The following is a 23,024-nucleotide window of genomic DNA, read 5'->3' as shown; positions in this document are numbered from 1 at the left end:
CTTTACCTCACAGCAGGAGAATAATGTTACAGACCCCTGCAGTGCTGTACAGGCCACAATAATTATGGAGACAGCACTTTAAAGGCTGTCCTACTAGTAATTATATCCAACAGACATCATCTCATTGTCTTCTCCCACAGTGGTGCATTGGGTATGTGTATGTGTTTAATCATTGGCCTCGTGGTCCTTTGTTTGGAGGGTGAGGCGTGGTTATATATTAGTGTACATACTTTAACAGTGTAAAGTATAGTATAGCATGAATTGTTAATAATAACACTTTTCAACCTAAGTGTGAACATCTGGAACCTGGAGCAATAGAGGTGCAATAATACAGCCTTCTCACAAGATATTTTACAACACAAAAATGTGACAATATCTTATGCATGGGGAGTTGCATAATGAGTGGCAACACAAAATAAATGTTATGAATACGATGTATTAGTTGACTGTGTTTTAGCACAGTTTATGCCTAACCCAGGCATTTTGCACTGTTTCTGTGCATTCATCCAGGAGCCATGCATGCTAAGTTTGAACTGAATCATTAGCTGACGGCTAATCACTACTGCCCAAACAAATGGCTGAAATATAACTATTACAATAACACTAGACACCACCAACCTGTATCAATAGTTTCACTAAACTACCTTACCTTAGTTTGTTTTGTCACACTACTGTTTCCAAGGTCAAGACTGAACATTCAAGCTCAGTAACAACCAGTGTCAGTGTAACAGCTTCTGATTATCACTGACAGAAAATCAATTGTTAACCAGTGTTTTAATGTTGGGGAAAGTAACAATACTTTGAGCTGTTGAAAAGCTCTGGTTTTTCCGTCTTGACACTGCAGATATTGGCCTCAACACTTTGAATAATGCAAAAACTTCCCCAATTTTGTTCAACAAATTCAAATTTAATGCTTCATTGAGAGATATGTCTGTGTCTAAAGTGATCATTTAAACACTGGTTCATCAGTCAGCCTGCTCATTTTATCACTGTGACCTGCTTACTTTATCCCCAGAGCAATTTCAGTCAAAAGCAACTGAACTTGGTTATTTGTCTAGGAAGACGTTTCACCTCTCATCCAAGAGGCCTCATCAGTTCATGTACGCATCTGACCAGGCTGGGACTGGTCCAACTAACTGGTGTGGAGATCCAGTGAGTGCCAGTCGTTGATGGGAAGTAGGTTTCGACTTTGATTGTACTGTATTGAGTCTTAACGACAGTTGTTGGAGTCACAGGAGGCCATTTGTGAACAGTTGTTCTTTTAGGTTAGATTTTTGAATCTCCTGAGAAGGGATGAAAGGGCAGTATTGTAAATTGGAGATAAGTGGTGTCTCAGCCCTCCTCCTCTGTTTAGCTAAGGTTTCTTTACTTTTGCATAGATTGCTTCTTTTAATCCTTTTTCAAACCATCTGTCCTCTCTGTCCAGGATGTGGACATTGTTGTCCTTAAAGGAGTGGGCTTTCTCCTTGAGATGTAAGTGGACAGCAGTGTCCAGGCCCGAGGAGTTAGCTCTCCTGTGTTGGGCCATGCGTTTATGCAGTGGTTGTCTTTGCATTCTCTATGATCTCTACATTAATTAAGTTCCTACAGGTCTCCAATTCTATTTCTGTTAGATGCTGTTATTGTCTATAATATCTGATGTTAAAAGTTAAGATACAAGAAGAGATTTAGGGATATACTGAATGAAACTTTCTACTCCTCTGTCTTGTGTGAACAGAATTAGCTCATACTAATATTGTCCGACACCACAATAACTCACCTTTGATGTTGTAGGGGTTGTCGATGACAAAGTTTCCGTTCCAAACCACAGACAAATCCACTGGCAGGTCACTGATGTCATTGCCCTCATAGGTATACTGAAATAAAAAAACAACAACAACCTGATTAGCATTCATAGTCACATACCAGTACCTAAAACAACAGTTTTCGTAAACCAATAACATCAATGTAAGACATTCTCTGTGTTTTAATAAAATATTAAATCAGTAAAAGAGGAAAAAATATCAATACCAAGAGCAAGCTCAGTTCAGCTAGTGACTGGTAGTAATGTCATAACCTGCAGTGTTCACACAGTTGAAGGGCCATAAAAATGAATGATGAGAGACAGGCTATATTGTGATTTTAACACGCAGCACATCCGCCACTGCCTGGCAGAGCGCAGAGTTGATTAAAAGATTGGAATCCCCATCACTGTATGACTCATTCCATTCCAGTGATGAATGAAAAGCCTAATGTATCTCCAACAATAATATTCTCATCTAATTTCATTTTTGCATCCTGAACTAATAAGAGTTGAAACGTAATTTACTCGTCGTCGTCATAATCAGTTTTATGAAATCGCTTTAAATGAGACAACAAACTAGAAAAGCGTCAATGTGATGGCGATGTATCCCTCCCAACCTCTGAACAGATAAATCATCAACAACGATTATCCTTAGCAAATAAAATTCAGCTTTACAACATTGTCTCCACAATCCTCCTCTCTCACATGCAAAAGCAGCCAAACGATAAGGTAAACACACAATCGTTTGAACATTCATTCATCAAGAACCCCCAACCTAAGACACATTTTGCATTATTAACTACTCCATTCATTAGTTGTCTTTGATACAACATAAAACATGCTAGATAGCAAAAGACTGTGAGCTGACTTGAGATAGTCCATGTTAACCTAATGCCTCTGTCAGTCGAAGGGTGCCCAGTCACTCTCAGTACCACTGGTATGGTCACTATCTCTGATGACCTCGGGCTTAGAGATAGCAGGACCATTCTCTTCTAGTGGAGTGGTGATAAAATCCAATGTGAAATCTCCAAGCCTGAGGCTATGGAGTCCTCAGAGATTCAATCTAGCTACAACTCCGTCACTATGGGATATCACCCTCTCCAATGTGATACTGTGAGATGTATCTTGACATCTGTAATAATAGTGAATTAGAATGTATTTGAGGGGAAAAAGACCAAGACATGTGCTTAGAGAAGATAAGAAAATGAGAGGACACAGCAATGTCACAACGTGTGAATGGCTGGTTAATTAATTCTTCACTTTTTGCGATTGAATGATTTACATTCAGCTGGGCCCTGAAGGCAGAGATGCTGATATCCAAATGAAGGAAGATGTCCCCAACTATCTCAGAAGAAATACTACTTTGCTCTTGGAGTTTATTTTAAGGGGAAATTATTTTAGAATGTGTTTTCAGGTACATTTTGGTGCTCTTATTTATTTAGTAGGCATGAACTAATGTAGAGGAAGCTTTTACCCCTGACACCACCTGGGAGCTGGCCTGCAGAATACCCAACAAGAAAACTTTTACAGAAAGTTACTGTATATATGCACTGCACTATAACTAGATCTTTATATAGCTGAAACAATTTTAGTTATGACTTCACAATAATTAGCGACAATACTGATAATTGATACATCTTACAAGTTGTTTTTTGAATAAAAATAGTGAAAAACTATCAGGTTCCAGCAATGCGAGGGATGGCTACTTCTCTTTCTCTTCTCAACTTTTGACTTTTGGTCAGACAACACAAGGCATTGGAAGACATCACCTTGGGGTTCTGGGAAGTTGCAATGGGCCTTTTTTTCACTTTTCTTTTTTGATTAATTTAAAACATACTCAGCAGATGAATCAATAATGACCTTATTATAACGATGAACTGGACAAATGAGAACATTAACAGGCCCAATAATGACCTATAGTTGTTGTTATTTTGTAAGAGGGGTATCTTCTCCTTCAAGGCCGGAGAGCCTGGCATCTTAGGACAAACAACATGGCATGTATGCTAACTTTACTGCGGTGGAGTTATATAAAAAGGGGGCTGTTGAAGTTGAGGGTGGCGAGAAAAAAAAACAACCTTTAAAGCAACAATAATTCTGGACAGAGTGCAGGAAAGTTAGAAATAAAAGGGATACAAAAGCGACAAGTTAAAAAACAGGAAAAAATGGAGGTGGAGGGAGCTGAGAGTCAGTCTGCTACAAGTGGAGTGCGGGGAGCAAAAAAAAAAAAGATGGCGAAAAGAAGGATGAAGGAAGTGGGTAGGAAGAAGAGGTGGAGAAAGGATGATACAGCAGCAAGGGTGAAGGAGAAATAGTGAGGGTGAGATGGATAGAGAGAGGTGATTGTGTGTTATTCTGTGGACACCATTCATTTACACATGGAATAAGAGGCTGGGGCTGGCCTGTAAGCGCCTGAGCTGGTTGGGGCTAAAGTGAAATTGGCATTTTCAATTTGTTCCCTGACATGTATGCCTTGGTCTTTTCACACATTCCTCTGCCTCACCCTCTCTCGCAATCCTCTTTTCCATCTCTCTCTCTCTCTCTCTCTCTCGCTCTCTCTCTCTCGTTCTCTCTCTCAGATTCCTTTATCGCATATACCAAACATGTCCAGAGAAACACATGTGCACACTGTACTATATATATGCATTCTGCACACGGGACAGTTTCCAAGAGAGGGATGCTAGCGAATGCATCAAAGACGGATCACATAGTCTATACAAGAAATAAAAAATGATAAATAAAAACGCATGAAAGCAAGGAAAGAAAAGGCACTCACACAACAACATGTGTTTTGGATGTCAGCTATTATTTCTCTCCCCTGAAGTCCGAGCATATGAACTTCTTATACCCCCCCCCCCCCCCCCCCCCCCAGGAGACCACCCAGTCTGCCTGGGAACAAGAGTATTTCCTCACCAGTTAGAGATGTAGAAAACATACAAATGTGTTTGAGTGTGTATGAGAGGAGAAAATGAAGAGGGAAAGAAAAGGACACACACAGAGAACATGTGGATGTCTGTCTGTCTGTCTGTCATTGTCTCTCTCTGTCTTTTCTCTCTTTCTCTCTCCTTTTCTTCCTCCCCAACCGGTCAAGACACTGTGTACTCATTGAACTGAATAGAATCGAATAGAATAGAATAGAAAGGGTAAAATAAAGGCAGCAAGAAGGAGATAAATAAAGACAGTGAGGGATGAAAAACAGATGAGACGGATGAGATAAAGCAGAGACTGTAGCGCCAGAGGAGCAAGGGGGATAGAGATGGTCAAGGTGTGAGAGAAAGAGAGAGAGACAGAGCAATAAAAAAGGGGTGTTATCCCGCTATTGACATCTTCATATTTATATTTATAACTTTCAATCTTGAAAAAATATTCTCTTGCCAATATGAAGGCTTAACACATTCACACACTCAAAACTAGAAGTGTTTGAAATCAAAACAGCTGCAGCAATAAAGCTCCATTAGGTTTCATTTCATACATACATTGGCCCTCATTTATCAAACGAACGTACCGCAGAAAAACGTGCGTACGACCATTTCCTGGCAAACTTCGGCATTTTAACAATTTGGACGTGTGCGGGAGCTACGATCAAATCTCAGGTCTGGTCTGAGATCGTGTTCGCAAATTTCAGCCTGTGTATTTGCGGTGCAACACAGCAAAATCTGGCTGAAAGTAATGAACAAACCTCAGCTGTCATTAAGCATAAGCAGTCACATATTAAGAACAGATTCACATATTAAGAACAGATTCACATATTAAGAACAGATTCTTAAAACAGATTCTTGGAGCAATTAATTGTACTCATGTGTGTCTGAAGGCACCATCCATGAATGATTACGCATTCATCAATCGCAAAAACTACCACTCGATAAATGTACAGGTGATTTGTGATGCCAAGCTATCGCTTATAAACGTGGTGGCCAGGGTGACACACACACGATTCTTTTATATTTCAAAACAGCTCAGCTCCAGCCCCCCGCGACCCCGACAGGAACAAGCGGTTGAAGATAAATAAGTGAATGAATGAACCTGTTGGCGCACGGCTGCAGGAATGCGCACTGCAGAGCCAAAGTCATCTCCTCGGTAAGTGGCTACCCTCGATAAATGCATCAAATCAAACAAGGTATTAGATGATTAACATTTGGGTATGGTTCTTCTAGGTGACAAAGGTATTCTCTAACGGTATACCTAATAACCCTGCTGGCAAACCCCGCAACAGAGCAGGAGCGCAGGTTCAGCAGTGCGCACACACGCACACGGGTCACAGTGGAGCGCTGCTTCGGGTTGACTGCCTCCGTTATTCTTTTCCATACAGCGTTTTTATGGGCCCCTTTTATTCCACTCTTAAGACTGACAAAAATCACATCTTTATTTTGCTTCATCTCGGATGTCAGGATGCCGATCTGTGTGTCGGAAAAGTTTCTCTTCTTCCCAGTCTTCCTTCTCTCCATGTTTGACCTCAGTGGGCGAGGCCTCTGAACCAGGAATATTTAAGGGTGTAACATGTTAAAGACGATCGAATTCAGCCGCCGCATTTATCAAGGCCCGTTCATTCGTGCGCTGAGATTGGTCAGATACAAATGTTTCATAAATCACACGTGGGTCCTGTTGTACGACCAATTATGCGCTCAGACTTGCGCCCATTTCCACGCAAGATTGATAAATGAGGCCCAATGAATCAAGTGAACGCTCGTTACGAGAAAAAGTTTGCTAATTGTTTTAGTTGGCCAGAATGACTAAATTCAAACAATGCTAGCTCATATTAAATGTTGAACAGCCTCTCTTAGGCCCCACAAGCCAAAACCAGAGCTAAACGTTCCTCAGGTGGCAACTCACAAGACAGCCACTGAAATAAAATTTGGGCATTTTGGTGCAAAAGGGAGGCTGTTCTGTGGTGTGTATGAACAGTATTGAATAGGTTAGTTGTTTTTCCACGGCCCATGAGTCTTCAATCATCCTTTCTCAAACCTTCATTTTTCCAGCTTCCAGTATTGCATGGATGTCAGCACGATCCACCAGCATTTCAGAGAAATGTGATGTCAGACAAGAGGAGCTTAAGGACAATTTTCTTCATGTGATTTAATGCCAAATATGTTATAAGTTGTCTATAGTATCCATTTCTCTATTCCAGTGTTTTTAACTATCTCTTTTCTTGCTGCTCTGTTAAATTCCCTCAGGGCTTAAGACAGACAACAGTAAAGGACATGGGGTCAAAATTCCTTCCACTTCCATCCCCGCTTCTCTGATGACCGGCCAATCAGAGCATGGTCTGATCCCCCTCTGGATCATATATATGAGAAGGGCCAAAACCGCTGATAGAGAAATAGATGATAGATGTGTGTGGACCCCTTAACCCCTTTAGACCCTGACATGTCCTGTCCCTGAAAAGCTGCAGCAGACGCACGCACGCACGCACGCACGCACGCACGCACGCACGCACGCACGCACGCGCACGCGCACACACACACACACACACACACACACACACACACACACACACACACACACACACACACACACACACACACACACACACACACACACACACACACACACACACACACACACACACACACACACACACACACACACACACACACACACACACACACACACACACACACAGCTAAAACAACACGGCATGCCCTCTATAAAATCCATGTATGTGTGTGTGTGTTTGCACATCCATCCTCAAAAGGGATGTATCTTGAGAGGTGGAACTGGGATCTACTTGAGTATGTACCTTCACTCAACAACATGAATATTTAGTAAGGGAGAGGTGTGTATTTGCGTGTAAGTGTGTGTGTAATGGGCAGAAATGTGTGGGAGAGATATAGGAAAGGTTCGGTTATGATCCTTATCTCCTCTCATTACACCAAAGGCTTATAAAACTTTCATACTGAACTGCCGGTGTTGCACAATACACAGTTCAGGGAATACACACATGCATCTTGCTACATGGTTTATTCACTGCACAGCAGATTCCAATATGAAAGTGCAAACATTACGCAGGTTAATAATTGCTGAATATCTTTGTATATTCAGTAATTTAATACCAATATTTGATACTGTAAAAAAATATGGCAACAGTCCTTTTGTCTACAGCCTTAAACTGGGGAGACACAGAAGGACCAAAACACACTGAAGGTGAGTGGAAACTGATAAGCATTCTTATTAACATATTTAGTTTTTGATGCAAAAATAAACAGAAAATTACTTAATATTGAAGCAACAGAGAAAGAAAAAGACATAGACGAGGAAAGTGTTAATAAAGAATGGGCACTTCAGAGAGAAGAGTGATGAATAAATACCAGAGTTGAGAAGAACCAGTAAAATGAGCAGAGGGAGACCAAATCAATCAGGTATGAAGTAACAACAGGTATCTGCTGCGAGGGTCACAGCCTGATAATTAGTCATTTTGAAGGCAATCTGAACAGCTAAAAATACCAACCTGGCCCAGGGCAAGCCCATACCTGGGATAAGACAGGTTACTCTCTTCCTCTTTCCTCGCTCCCTAACTCTCTCAAGGTAACAATGTCAGTTGTCAAAAATGATAACTAAAAAAAATTCCATATAGATTATTCTACATTTAAAATAAGTTTTGTGACAAAGTTTTATCAGAAGTCACATTGGGAGGGTGCAGAAGAAAAGTAGAGAAGGAGTAGAGAGCCAGTCTACAGCGACGCACAGTGTCCTTTTATACACACACATACACAAACACAACTTCCAGGCAGATATGGCTTCCTAATCAAGGATCAAGTGGTAATCCTTCCTATAGCTTAGCGTGTGTGTATGTGTGCTTGCACTGTATGTGTGAGGTCAGGCAGTGTGGAATCAGCCCCCGCTCATAATAGAGGCCTGTTAGCCGGTGCTAATCGCTAATGCTAACAGGATTGGAGGACATGGCCGGACCCAGTTACCCAGCTTATCTCTTGGATGCACAGACACACACACAAACACATGTGTGCGTACACGCTCACACACACATACTTTCTTCATTGATGGAAAGAAAAAGAGAGAGGGGATGGGGAGAAAAGTGCTGGCTTGAGGGAAAAATAATGCTGCCATAGCCAGTGTTTCTTATTTTTTCAGCCTACGCATTAAGATAGTGTAAGCTTACTAGACTTCTCCCCGGACAAAAGCCTGATTTCTAGTCGTTTGCAGAAACTTCCATATTTTCAATATCCTCTCCCTTTTTCCCCTCTGTCAATACATGCCATTCTTCTGGTGGCCATTCTCCCCTCGAAAACTCCACCGCTCTGTCACACAACTGTTTTTTAGGTTTTTTTTTTTGTAGTACCGAATCATCCATGAAGTTGCACTCACGACACACATGAAAACCTTTTATTGTCTAACTTAGGTCTCTTGGTGTGGAGTTTCGATAAAACTGTCTTCGCTAGCAACAGTGGCTATAGTTCCAATGCTAACTGGCCATCTTATAATTCTATTACAAACCCAGAGATTCTGCCTCTACAGAAAGGTGTAGCGCATGTCCGGTGTTACAGAGGATTTTCAGAAGATCTGACAGTCACTAGTCTTAAAAACACTTCCTGATTAATATCCTAGAGTTCCTGTCAGGTTCGAAGGCATTAATAAAAGGGACACCAGCCAAATGCACTATCCACATCGACCCCTTGCGCCTTTAGTCTAATCTCTGATACTTTAATTTGCTATTCATGAAGCTGCTGTTAATGCTGATGTGTCAATGTTTCTTTTATATATTTCATGTGAAGTTATTTGAAAATGTATGCTGTTTCATCATTGTGATATCAATCATGGTTAAGGTAGTATTCCAGACATTCACTGCAGGTTATCGAAAAGACTCAGGTGACTGTGTGGATTTAAAAAAGCCCCAAATGCATTCCGACAGACAGACATGGCGATGAGCAGAGGTCTTCCCTTAGGTTTAACCACCTTCTCTCCACTCCTCTCTTCTCATCAGGCTAATAGCACAAGACTTTTGCTGTAACAATCACTTCTGCTGCTTCTCTCGCCCATCAATCCAGCATACAGAAGTGAAAACATTGATGGGTGGAGCACTTTGATACGAGAGAGCTTTAGAGTAAAGGTTACAGATTGCAGAGATACAAGGAGAGAGACAGAAATGAGAAATAGATGACGAAAGTGAGGTGGAGGATGGGTGGAGAAGCTGGCATATGCTGATAGCTGAGCAGCAATTAATTCTTATTTATCCAGGACAGAGAGCGTGGGAGCTGTGCTTGTCACCTGTCAGAGAGGAGGAGAGGTGAGAAGCCAATGACGGTACAGAGATGAAGAGGAAGGAGGAGGCTGGAGGGGAGGAGGAGGTAGAGATGCAGACAGGTAGATGACTGGGAGAGAGGGAGAGGGCATGTTAGAGAATGAAGGAATGCTACAGAGGAAAGTGATGGCAGAGTACAGTGAACTGCCTTCTCTCTCTTCCTTCCCTCACTTTCAGCTGCTTCATGGGAAGATGGATCGGAGAGCAGTCGGTGTAAACAGGAACAGACTGTTACAGATTAAATGTGTATATTATATATAGAGTATGCACAAGACATGAAACCTCATTAAATTCTCACAATCTCCCTGACACACTTACAAACACAATGCAGTGCCCCAAAATCTAAATTGGGCTAGGTGCTGTCTGAGGTATCACATGATTTGGGAATAAAGTAATGGTCGTCAATCTGCAGCTCTCCAAAATAAATTGCATTGAATTTCCTATGCACGTTCGATCAACCTGCACACCAAACACAAACTGCACATAAACACACATTCTGTAAGCCAATTAAAACAGTGTCAGTGTGTGTTGTGGCTGACTGCGGTGGCAGGTCCAGTGTTTATATCTCATTAAGCTGTGCCGGGCCACGCCAGACCAGGCTGTACCATGCTCCGCTGCACCTACCCTCCACCGTCCAGCGCCAAGGCCCTCATTAGTGTCTCTGCCAACTTTAGAACTGTGTATGTGAGATTCATGTGTATGTATTCGAAATGACAGGATTTTTTCTGATATAATTGACTTTTTTTGTTTCGTTTTTACAGTCAGTTGCATCTTTTAACAAATTCCATAAACTCCAGAAAGTCTTCAAAAAGTATGAGAAGTTGGCATCAGCACTATATCCCCAGCACCCTACTCCTCTCTCTCTCACACACACGCACACCTGTGTGGTTTGTGTTATCCGCTCTCCCTGCAGACATGTTTAGCCTCTTCTCTGGACCTCTATTTGCTCTGTCTATCAATCCATTAATTTATCCATCCATCTTTCTTGTCTGCCTTCCTTCTCTCATTTCCCATCGGAAAGGGAGCAGATTATTTGTCCTCCTGGTCTCATTGCACTCTTTCCCTCCTCCTCCTCCTTCTTCTCCTCCCCCCTCCTCCATTTCTATTGTTGCTCCCTCTCTTTCTCCTGCTATCTCTGCCTTCAAACTGCCTTGTCTTTCTTTTACTTTCTTTCCTCACACTGCTCTCTTTCTCTCTTTTCGTTTTCCAAATCTGTACAGCTGCTTTCCTGCATGTGGAGTTCCCCCACATACACAGCAGCGTCCATCTCTGCTGCCCGACTGCAATTCATCATCATCATTTTATCTGCCTTAATTGGATGCCATCAGGACCCCTGATACTTCTCATTTCTTCTTTAACAAACAGCTGCTCTCTCGGCACACAGAAGAATAACACACAGACACACACCCTATCCCAAACTAGATTTTCTCCTCCTACCCCTGTGTCCGCTTTTTTTTTCTCACTGGTGAAGGAGTGAGAAAAGAGGGTGATGGAGTGGCCGAGCGGTTTATCAGACGGAAGGTAATGGTGTCAGGCCCACACTGATATTATCTGTCCTCTCATTCCTGGGCTCCGGGGAGAAACAAGAAGAAGGGATAAAGAGGGTGAAAGAGGAGGATAATGGAGAGAAGTACAGATGGACAAAAGCTAAGAGCAGGGGGAGATAAAGGAACAGAGAGAGGAAAAGTCTTGAACAGTTCAATTCACTTCTCTCAACCTCGGCCTCAAAAAACACCCAGCTGTACTCCATCAGCTAGACTGACCCAAGTGTGGTCATTTGTGTCCGTGAGCACTGTGTGTTCATGTGTTTATTCGCATCCACAGTCCCTCTGGGGCTCTGAGCACAACTTCCAAGCACACAGTTCATCATTATATTGGCCCTTACACCCTAACTTCAGCCTCTGATTGGCCCACACACCCGAGGAAGCTGCCTGGGCCCAGGTCAGAAAACCAAAAGACACCAGCTTGTTGTTTTGGTTGCTGCTGACCGGAGTTAACTACTACCATAAGGCCTAGCGGATGGCTCCGTATGTGTCAGTGGTAATGTGGGCTTGTTTGGCACTAAGGAAGATTGAAACTACTCTTTTTTTAACAAAATGTTCCTCCAATTAACTTGTTATAGGACCTCAGACAATCTGCCATTTCATCAACTTTCACAGGTTCCAGAAATGTTGAATTAAGTACACACCTTTAAAAGTGAGAAAAGGGAAAGTGTGTGAAGAATCATATTTTTTAATGTAATGTTCAACACGGCAAAAATTTAGAGCTGTGAGACACTTTTAAGTCCTTACCCCAAACGTAGGATTCTTCAAAGTCTTAACACCTTGGATATTGTGTGGCCTACTTGTTTCATGTCTCTGCTTGCAAAAAAACAACCTTTCCCCAACGCTGCATTCTTTCTTATGTCTTATGATACGCTTGCAGTTTCCCCTTTGGGATCAGTTGGTATGTACAGTAACCTTATACAGAAATACCATAGCATCAATATTTCCCTCCTCATACACATATATGGATAGTCAATACCCAACAAGCTTAGTATGGAGCTGAAGTTACACTCTTGTTTATCATATATGTCACATATACAGTAGGCTATTGACAGCGTCCTGTTAGGCGATACTATATAAGTATTGAGTTATTACGGTCACTGTAAAACGAATACCGTAAGGGAAACTAGAGTTTAAACATGATCGGATGGCAGATATCGTGAATATCCTGTGGATAGTTTTCTTCTTTTGGATAGTGTGATGATATTGTATGCAAGAAAGGAGAATGAGTTTCGGCCTCATGGGAAACTTTTGAGCTGGTTTTTCTCCTTCACACCCCCATCTCCCACTGTTCTCTTCAATATCACTCTCCCTCTCACTTTTCCTCCATTCATCTCACCAGAAATTGTGTACTGCACTCCAATTTCCCCCAGTCGCTTTCCTGCTCTCATCACCATTTTTTGTCATTTCCACTATCTAGTATTACGTCTCTTCCTGTCATTTTTTTCCTGTCCTTTCTTTTGAATGTATCCTTTCCTCTGTCCTCTCCAGCTCAAGGTATTCTGCCGTCTCTCGTTACCACTCCTTTCTGTTATTACTTTATGGGAATTCTCTTGTCTCTGCCCCTGTCATCTTTCATACAACAAGTGAGGGAGTGTATCTCAGTTTGACACAGCGGTAAACACTTGTGTATCTCAAAAATCAAGGCTAAAACGTGGATTAGCACCCCTGTGAATGTCGCATTGATTAGCAAGTCTTCATGCACTGGTTTAATAAAACTGCACTGCCAAACACACACATACGAAGCTATCCTGAGATCCATAGCCTAAGGCGTATTAAAGGATGCACATGTGCACACACGCACAGACACTGATTAACCCCATCCCCGTAGCTGTATGCCTACAAACAGAGGCAGCAGTGTGTACGTAGCATAACAGATGAAGTCTATTTCCACTGCAGTCATACATGATTCATGGAGTTGGTGCTGAACACTGTCAAAGTAGGAACAAACATGGCAGAGTGCTTATGAAAAGTAGAAATATGAAGGTCTATAAAAACGGATAAACTAATATTTAAGACCCTTATCCTTTTGAAATACTGCACCAGAGCTATAATAAGACTCTCATGCTAATAATTCATGACATATAATTATACTCATAAACTCAGGCCTGGATGAATTATGCCTTAATGGCACGTTCTTGCAGCTGGCACCTTTTTCATCCACTAAATCTACCCACGGCCTCATGTAGACTTGATGCACCCTATGCATCAATATCTGACCGCGCAGTCAAGTTGGCACAGCTAATTGCTGATAAGGGCTAAGCTCTGACAGCCGAAGGCTAATTGCTGCTAGCATGTCTGCTTTGTGGACATCAAATGGAGGAATTCAGCTTTTGGCACGGGCTTGGCTTTGCTTCTGATTAGCCCTGGCCTTGCAGCTAGCTACAATAAACAGTCAATAAACAGACATCTCTGTGGATAGACAATCCTAATGCTAGCTAATTAGCTGCCTTCAAAAACAACTTGCTAGCGTGTGCCAGCACCTGAATACTGCCCATGTCACACTGGCTATCCAGCAAGCTCTACAGCTAAAAAATGAACTGCTGCTGGTGAGTGCTGTTTATGTGTGTATGGTAATATCTACATGACGATATATTATATTGTGTGTTATGACAAGGTGTAGCACATAGAGAGCTGGTAAAGTTCTTCAAGGTGCTAGAGCTTATTAGTCAGACATGATGATGTTCCTACATTATTTGAATCTGTCAAAGATTTTCTTCCATGTGCGACATATTGTGGTGACAGCTGCAACACCCTCATTTAAATCAAAATTAACAGCAGCAGCTCTCATCTCATGTCAGTCTTGCTGCAATGCATTACATGTTGAGATAGAAATAGACAGGGAGAGGCAAACAACAGAAATGAGTGAACAAGAGAGATGCAGTGAGGAAAGTAGGGAATAGCAGGATGAAAAAAGTATGACAGAGAGGGAGGAGCGGGGGTGGTGTAAAAAAAATGAGCTCCACAGGCAGAGAGAGAGGAAGGGAGAAAAAGAGGTATAGAGTTGTGGTGTAAACATGATCAATCCGCTCCCAACTAGGTTCAGAGACAGACTTCCTCTTCACATTTTCAGCCTCAGTGAAGCGCAACGCTGGCTACCTCTTATCTGTCATGCTAGTTTGAAGCCTTGCACACGCACGCACACACGCGCGCGCACACACACACACACACACACACACACACACACACACACACACACACACACACACACACACACACACACACACACACACACACACACACACACACACACACACACACACACACACACACACACACACACACACACACACACACACACGCACACACACGCACACACAAAAACACACACACACACTTTGAGCAAGGAGGTGGTCATTGTTATTCATCATCATTTAACACATAAACCCACATGCACAAACTCTTCTGCTTAGCTGTAAATCCTCTATTGTCACACACACACAAACTCGTTCTTATTAGAAAACTTCTGCAAAAACAACCTTGAGAACACTTTAATCCAGCACACACCTCTTATCCCTACCAGCCACAACCACAAATACATAACAAATCATAGAAGTGAATGACACAAACTACGATGGGCTGACCTCTGCAGCGCCACACTCGATCAATGATATAAATGATGGATCGCATGAACCATGATAATCTGTCATGATTTCAACCAGTCCAAAGACTATTTGGGAAAAGTTTGCCTTAGAAGTGCATCTCAATTCAAATAACATGTATGTGAACTCTTGTTGCAATATCTATTTGCCAACTATCAGATCAATGTGGGAAGATCAGCATTGGATCATTTATCTATATTGTGACTGACACAGTGTCCAAGTGGCACATGGTGATCTATCAGGACAATGAGCATGTTAGTGTCCAAAGGGGTCGTTAATTGTAGGAGGCCATTATTTAAACTCTGAAAGGGTCAATGTCCTTACTTGGATCAGGATTTAGTTACCTAGTGTCATTTATTAAGAGTAATAGTGCCATTCCTGATCCAATCTAGACAGTAGTGAGGAGTTTGGACCTATTTCAACTATATTTCACATCATCTGATTTTATTTTGTCAGTGTAAAAAATGGCATCCATCAGTTTCTCCTTACCCAACTTTCAGCATCTTTCAACCTGAATCATCCTGTTACACAGCAAACAAATAGTTTCTGTAAACAATACCATCCAGTTTGGCTTCACTCGTTATTTTTTCTTTGCATAATAAGTCTTCAACGCACCACCATCGCATGCTGTGTACTCCACCATTAACGGAGCTTGAATGGCATCCACATATACAAGCAGATTAACCAAATTTCCATTTTACTCACCGGTGTTTTCTGGCATTGGATTGAGGTGCTGTTGAAACGCAGGGCGGGCACACTGTGGGTCTCCCCTTGGATGTGGAAGACGCACTCATAATTTCTCTGTCCCGACTGAGGCTGGGGCAGGTTCTTGGCAGCTAAGGTGATTGGCTTGGTCACCCCGACAGGGATGTAGATCTGGGTTGAGGGAAGGATCTGGGGGCAGTCCTGCAGAAACAAAAAAAAAAATAGAAATAATTTAGGGGACACTGTTATGGAAGAAAGACAGTGAGGTGGTTCAATACAGTCAGAGGATCAAGCAAACAAGGCATGGTAAGACAAGGCGTGATGAAATAAATCACTTGTTTGTTTAGAAGAAAGAAAAAAAAGGCGAGCAAGCCGCGGGTTACATATTTGACTTCACGCCAGATTTACCACAACACACTCAGCCTAAAGAGCTGTGCTGTGATGCTGTTCACAAGTATTACAGGCTTGTGCAACACTCCCATTGGCCTTGCACCAGATAATAATGCTGTACGACATTACTTGAGCAAGAAAGCTTTTCATACAAAGTTCACAAAAGATTATCTACCCCATAAAAGTATTTGCATCACAACAGTGCTGCGCTGTTATGGCAGGAAGATAGGCTTCAGCGCATTATGTCCATGTGTGTTGAGTGGAGTATTGAGCTCATTAACTTTGTGTTTTTCAGAGAGTGGGTCTGTGTTTGTGGTTGTGTGTGTGTGTGTGTGTGTGTGTGGATGTGTGCCCGCGCACACGCACACATCAGGCACTGATATTGGCCAGAGCTGACAAAGTCTTGTTTAGATCATTTGGAAGCAGCCCATCCACTTGCTCACACCACCGGAGAACACCACCCTGGAGGGATATATGTGTGTGTGTGTGTGTGTGTGTGTGTGTGTATCTTTGCTTAGATGCATAAGGACAAATACGTTTCTTCATTTAAAGTTGGATGAATGTGTCTATGCCTGCACATGTTCCCTTTACTGAGGCAGAATAAGACAGGACAGTCCACTCAGTATGTAATGTTTCCTAGATATGCATGTGTGCATGTGCTAGAAGAACTAAAGTCATTACATGGTTCATGCCATGATTTGGAAGTGATGCAGATCTCGTCAACACTGAGAATGAAAGACAAGAGAGAGGAAGAGCCTGAGGGTGGGTGACAGATCTTATACAATATGAGTTAAAGCTTGGGTGCCGTATTGTTTGAGCCAAAAGGACAACAAGCCAGATCACTGCTGACGAATCAAAAGTTTGTTTCAACCTACAGACACTGTCAAGTGACTCACCTAATAAGCGACATGTGGCAGGCAGAGCATGTAAGAAAACATGGCCTTAAAACTGACTGAATAATTGATCAAAATGAAGTACAGAGAGACCAAAAGACATATTTCAGCTATGTTTAAAGAATTACCTCCTTAAAGGCACAATGTATAGACTCAAACAAAAATCCTCTCAATCATCTATGACCCTTTAGAAGTGTGTATGTATCTGTAGAGACCCTGGTAATTTTCTCATTTTTGCCGTGCCCTAGACATGGTGGACACAATCCCAACAAAAACAAATACAGCAAGGTAAAATGCCAAGCAAGCTCAAACTCATTGCAAAACGAGACTGATTCTGGGGTTAGCTTTCACCTGCTGGGGAGGAGGAGCCAATTTTTAATGTTGCGTTTACAAACGGCAACTGACCAATCCTATTCATTCTGCCTCAAAATAAACAAAAAATAACATGTCACAAGAGCCTGAAATCGACAGTGTTTTCCAATCTAGTTTCAGAATAAGTCAGAAAAGCTTAGGATATAAAAACATCAACCAGATCCTTGTAAAATATTCACTGCACACCCTGTGTTGTTGTAGCTTTCCCTTTACGCAGATAGCTGGCTCTCTGTCAGTGAATTTTTTTTTGCCCTCCCCTCCTCTGAGCTGTTGTACATTAGAAGCTACAGCGCGTCCCTGGGGCCTGAACACAATACCGGAGTTTGTTCATTAGGCTGCTTAGCCCTGGCCTTGTGTGTCTGATCACACACAAACACATGCATAACACATAATGAGAGACAGGAATACTATAGGAGGAAGAAGTGGGCTACAGCAGACTTGGTGTATAATCAGCAAGGAGGAAGGTGGGTGAGGTGAAGGAAAAATTGGATGGCTTAGGAGGACAGAGTGAGGTAGGGGGTGGTGGAGGGGAGGAAGAGAGGGGGGTGAAGAGGAGAAGGGGGGGGGATGAAGGATGGTTGGAAAGAGAATGAGGAAATGAAGGGAGAGGAAAGAGAGACGGAAAGGGAAAAGGATGTGCGAGAAAGTGACGGAAGAGTGGAGGGAAAGGAGTTTAATTGGGAAAAGAGCAAAGTGAAACAGGGAAGTCAGATAGCTGCTGATGCGAGGAAAGAAAAAATAATCATGGAAAGATTTAAAAAAGGAAGTGTAAAAAGAAAAGACAAAAAAGAAAAAAAAACAACCAAAAGCATGAGGAGAAGACGTTTTAGAGGAATGCCTGGATCCCTCTGCAACTGTCTCTATACACATTCCCTTCATTCATCCTGCAGTCAAACCCACATATCCAAGCCCCCCGACAACATCCTACTTAATTAACAGCCTAGAGCCTCAGACGATGCTTGAAAATTGATAGAGGGGGGCCAGAGATGGAGAGAAAGACAGAAAAGCAAGCAGAGATTGATTTGCACTTGTGGCTTTTGAAGTACTGCCTCAGTAGAAAGGATGCTTGTGTCAAAAGATGTGGGCTCGCATCGTCAAAGGTGCCAAGAGAGCAAAAGAAAAGAAGGTTTTGGGCATTCTGCTGCTAAAGCTTACTTGTAGTGTGCAGTGTGTCAGAAGCTAGCACAGCCTCTAGCACAAGCTGCAGATAACCAATGTTTTATTTATCCGTCTATTGACTTTCTGTCAGCTCAGCTGTCTGAGTGTCGTTTTGTCGAGCAGAGAAACGTATATTAGAGAATAGCGTTGCTTCATTCAGTCCTATTGAAGTAAAATCAGAAATCTAATAATGATGGGTTAATACAGTAAGTTTAAAGTGCTCTTTGTAGTTTCTAAACCAGGAAACAGAAAACTGTTTTTCCATGAAATATTTTAGAGAATATGTGAATAAAAGTTAGGTGGCCAGCCGCTTTATGAAATAAATCCAAACTCCAACTTTTCATCAAAGACTTTAAAGTCTGACTAAAATGCCAATGCAAGCCAATAGCAAGTGAACCATTGCAGGGATAGTTTATTGATGCCATGTTGCAAGAGTTCAGAAATCCTACCGTACCATGCCCCTGGTTTCTCAAATACAAGATCCCACTGAATCCCAGACAGAATAAAAAAAGGAGTTCTGGGAAAGAGATAGAGCGTAGAATGGAAGAAAAAGAGGAAATTGGGGGGAAGGCGAGAAAGATAAAGGGAAAAGTGCTCTGCAGAGAGAAACTATTTCATCAGTATTTGTGACAGGTGCCAAAACAGTTCAAAGACGGCATTAGGGCTACAAAGTGCAGAATACACTGAAACAATATTTCACCGAGGGGATTCGTTTGAGGTTTTTCCTGGCTTCTCTGCTTTCACTTCATCCGTGAAGACAGATGCTGTGGTTTTCTTGGGAGAGGAAAGGGGAGGAGTTTGTACTGTAAATGTACTGTATGTTGTTAAGAAAAAAGTGTTTTTATAAAAAAAAAAGTATATACATACTTTATCAGTGGGATAGAGTTTGTGCTGTAATTTATTTATTCATCACTTAATTGACCGAGCGATTCAACAGATGACCGGATGTCAATTTTAGATTTTCTTTGCACACAAATGCACTAGAGCAGCACATCTTTTTTGCACAGGAAAGCAGCTCCTTTCATTATGAGGTTCACTTTGTCTAGTGTCACCAGTATGAGCCTTTTATAGTAAAGTAACATGTGAGCATCGTGTGGAAATGATGCATGAAAGGACACAGATGGTTTTACTGCATCAGAACACAGCACAAAAACATCTGCTCTATTTTCAGATTTTGATCATTTTCTTTGCATTCTGACATGTTCAGGAGCATTTCAATGCTTCTGGTTTTATGTGGATACTGTAGCAGAAAACTGCCTTTGCAAAATTTAAAATAATTTTGTTCCTGAGTCCACAAACAACCATCCAACTTTTACTATAAGCTCTCATGATTTGATTGGGCTATAAAAGTGTGTATTTGTAACTGTGTTTCTGAGTATGTGAAGGACTGTATATGTTGCAAAGTGTGTGTTTATGATGGCAGACGTCCAAGTCTCCAACTTCTGTTCGAAGCCAAGTACCCAGAGGGCTTTTCTTACCTTAGCGTGTTTGTTTTCCCTCAAAGGCCACTGTTGCTGCCTAAGGCTGCCGTTGTTCCAATTTGCTAACAGTAAAGGAATTTATAATTATGTAGATTATTAAGATGTATTGTATATTTTACCTAACTGAAAATATCCTACAGATTAAAAAGGAATATTTTCTAGAGACGAAAAATGAGCCAGAGCCATTATCCCCAACAAAAGCATTCTTACAATACTTGACCTATATATTTATTAACGCTTTTCTGCCGACACCCAGATGCCAGTTTTGATTGAACGTCGCCATGAGCTTTCTCAAAGCAGAGCAGCTGTCATTCTAGGTCAAGCCTGTTTGAAAATATTCCTTCCTTCATTTTCAATGCACTCTGATGTGTACTGCACCACCTCATTCCACACCGAATAGTTAAATTGCGTCAGAAAAAATAAAATAAAACAAGTGTTCAGCGGGTGGATGAGATAATCTCTACTCGCAAGTGAGCAAAACACCTTTTAACATTCACCAAGAGCTGATAATTATTCTGCAGGCCAGTGTGCATGTGTATATGTAGGTATGTAGAAGGTGAGATATTAGCACAAAGATGTCCTGTAGATGGGGTTGGGCGGAGGGACTGCAAGGTATTTGAGGATGAAGACGAACGCAAGAGCGGGATTCTATATAAATAAATAAGTGTATTAAAAAGCTAAAAGAGTTCTGAAGGCTTTGGCGTAGCCTGACAAGATATAAATTAATAAAGCTCCAAAAACACTGCGCATATGTAATGAGGCGATGTCTGGTCGTTTTTTTAAAGAACCCCCTCCTTTCAAGTCCATCCATAATTAATTAGCTGCCTCTGTGATGTGGGGACTATAGATCAGGGAGGAGAAAAAATAACAAGCTAAATAATGAAGTAAAGCGATATGGGGAGCCCAAGGGAGAGATGAGATGGCATGGGTAGCCAGAGAGGATAGAGGGGGGCACACAAGAGGGACAGTGTGTGTGTGTGTGTGTGTGTGTGTGTGTGTTTGTGTGTGCGTGTGTGTGTGTGTGACAGGGTCCTGACAAAGGGGTATATGAAAAGTGTTGAATGCTCCCCCTTCGCCTGTCGACATGCCCCCCAGGCCTTGTGACAGAGGTCTCACGTACGAAACCAAAGAGCTATCTGTAACATTGAACAAGAGAGTCTCATCTGATGCTTGTTACAGTGCAATCATCTATACATAAATATTATATTACAATATATGGCAGTTTAGCAATAAGGATACTTTTATCCAAAATAACGTATATGACAGGGTGTCATACAGTTTGGCTGTGGGAAAAGCCTCTAAACTTTGTAAAGACTTCGAGTGAATTGATGATTAATGCTGAAAAAATCGTATGAAAGATGATCAATTAAACTGTTTTTTCTATCAGTTTTGCGCTGCGTTCTGCCCCCCCTAAAAAACACACAAACCAAAAGGAGTTTTCCTCTTTCTACCAGCCATTCGTGTGTTCTTTTGAAGTGAAAATATACACAAATTAGAGACGAGGACAAACAGAAAAACTACAGCTAGATATGATTAGCCTTGCAAGATCATTTACTTGTAGAACTTGCGGCAGAGAAAATTTGGAGAAGATTGCCCAAGCGACCGAACCAATCAATGTTGGTTTAAAGGTGGCTCGAAGTGTAACGCAACAAGAAGCGACTGTTCAGTGTAAACTTGAAGCACTTGGAGACCCACATGAGGTAAAATCACTTGCTAATACAATCTCTTACTCCCATCAGGAGCGGCTGCTGGTAAGTGTGTGTATCAAAGCTGCAGTGGAAACACAGGATTACTTTATCTTTATCTTTTTTTATTAATGTACTTTTAAATTAATTTAGTCAATGTACTAAATCTGCTTCTTATTTATTTTTAAATTAATTTAGTCAATGTACTAAATCTACTTTCTATATTAAATTAATTTTGTCAATGTACTAAATCTGCTTTTTGTTTTTTTTATTGTTAAATTAATTTGGTCAATGTACTAAATCAGCTTTTTGTTTTTTTATTGTTAAATTAATTTTGTCAATGTACTAAATCTACTTTAGTACATTAATAAAACAAAAACAATAACGAGGTTGCCGTAGTGACGGATAAACAGGAAGAGACTGAGTAACATTAGCTGTCCTCCTGGATGCCTCTATGTTTAGTTTTTCATGACGGTGTCAAACATAACGTACCTAACTGATCAGTCTTTATAGTTTTGTTTAAGTAAATGTGTCAGTCGTGTTTTGTGTGTTGCTTGTTGTTACGGTAACAGGAAGAGAGAGAGTAACAGCTCAACATTTAAACATCAACTAGTTCTACTCAAGCACTCACAGCTCTCGTTCTTTCAGCCGCTTCCTTGCTAATTAAACGGTAGGCGAGGCTCAGTGAGCTAGAGGCACGGCTCAGCACCATGGAAGCTCAGTCTTGTGCTACGGTAGCTAGCCGGCCACCTATATCTTTAGCCGGTGAAAAGCCACATAGTGTAGCGTTGGCTTCTGGTAACCCTCCCCCGGCAATCCCTGAGCAGCCAGGGTCCTCCTGGGTGACTGTGAGAGGAAGGCATAGTTCTAAATCGAAGCCCATGGTTAACCATCCACCCTTTCACGTTTCAAACTAGTTTTCGCCACTCAGTGACATGCTGAGGAAACAACACTAGTTATTGGCAGCTCCATTCTGAGAAACGTGAACTTAGCGACACCAGGGACCATGGTAAAATGCCACCCAAGGGCCAGAGGGGGCGACATTGAGTCCTATTTGAAACTGCTGGCTAAGGATAAACGTAAATATGATAAGATTGTTATGAGCTGGTTTGAGTCTTATTTATCAGATTGATCTCAGTTTGTACATGTTAATGACAAAT

At 41.7% G+C, this 23,024-nt stretch overlaps 1 protein-coding gene across 1 annotated transcript in view; it reads right to left on the bottom strand.

Annotated features, from left to right (window-relative positions):
- Window positions 1-23,024, bottom strand: part of plxna1b (plexin A1b) — a 197,687-nt gene that overhangs the window by 44,930 nt on the left and 129,733 nt on the right. The window contains 2 exon segments of the mRNA XM_083938601.1: window positions 1,760-1,856; window positions 15,886-16,086. Coding sequence (XP_083794727.1) covers window positions 1,760-1,856; window positions 15,886-16,086 — 298 coding nt within the window.

Source organism: Echiichthys vipera (genome assembly GCF_963691815.1).
Source record: "Echiichthys vipera genome assembly, chromosome: X".
NCBI classification, from domain to species: domain Eukaryota; kingdom Metazoa; phylum Chordata; class Actinopteri; order Perciformes; family Trachinidae; genus Echiichthys; species Echiichthys vipera.
The sequence above is the reverse complement of the archived record's forward strand: the minus strand, read 5'-3'. Positions and strand labels throughout refer to the sequence as shown.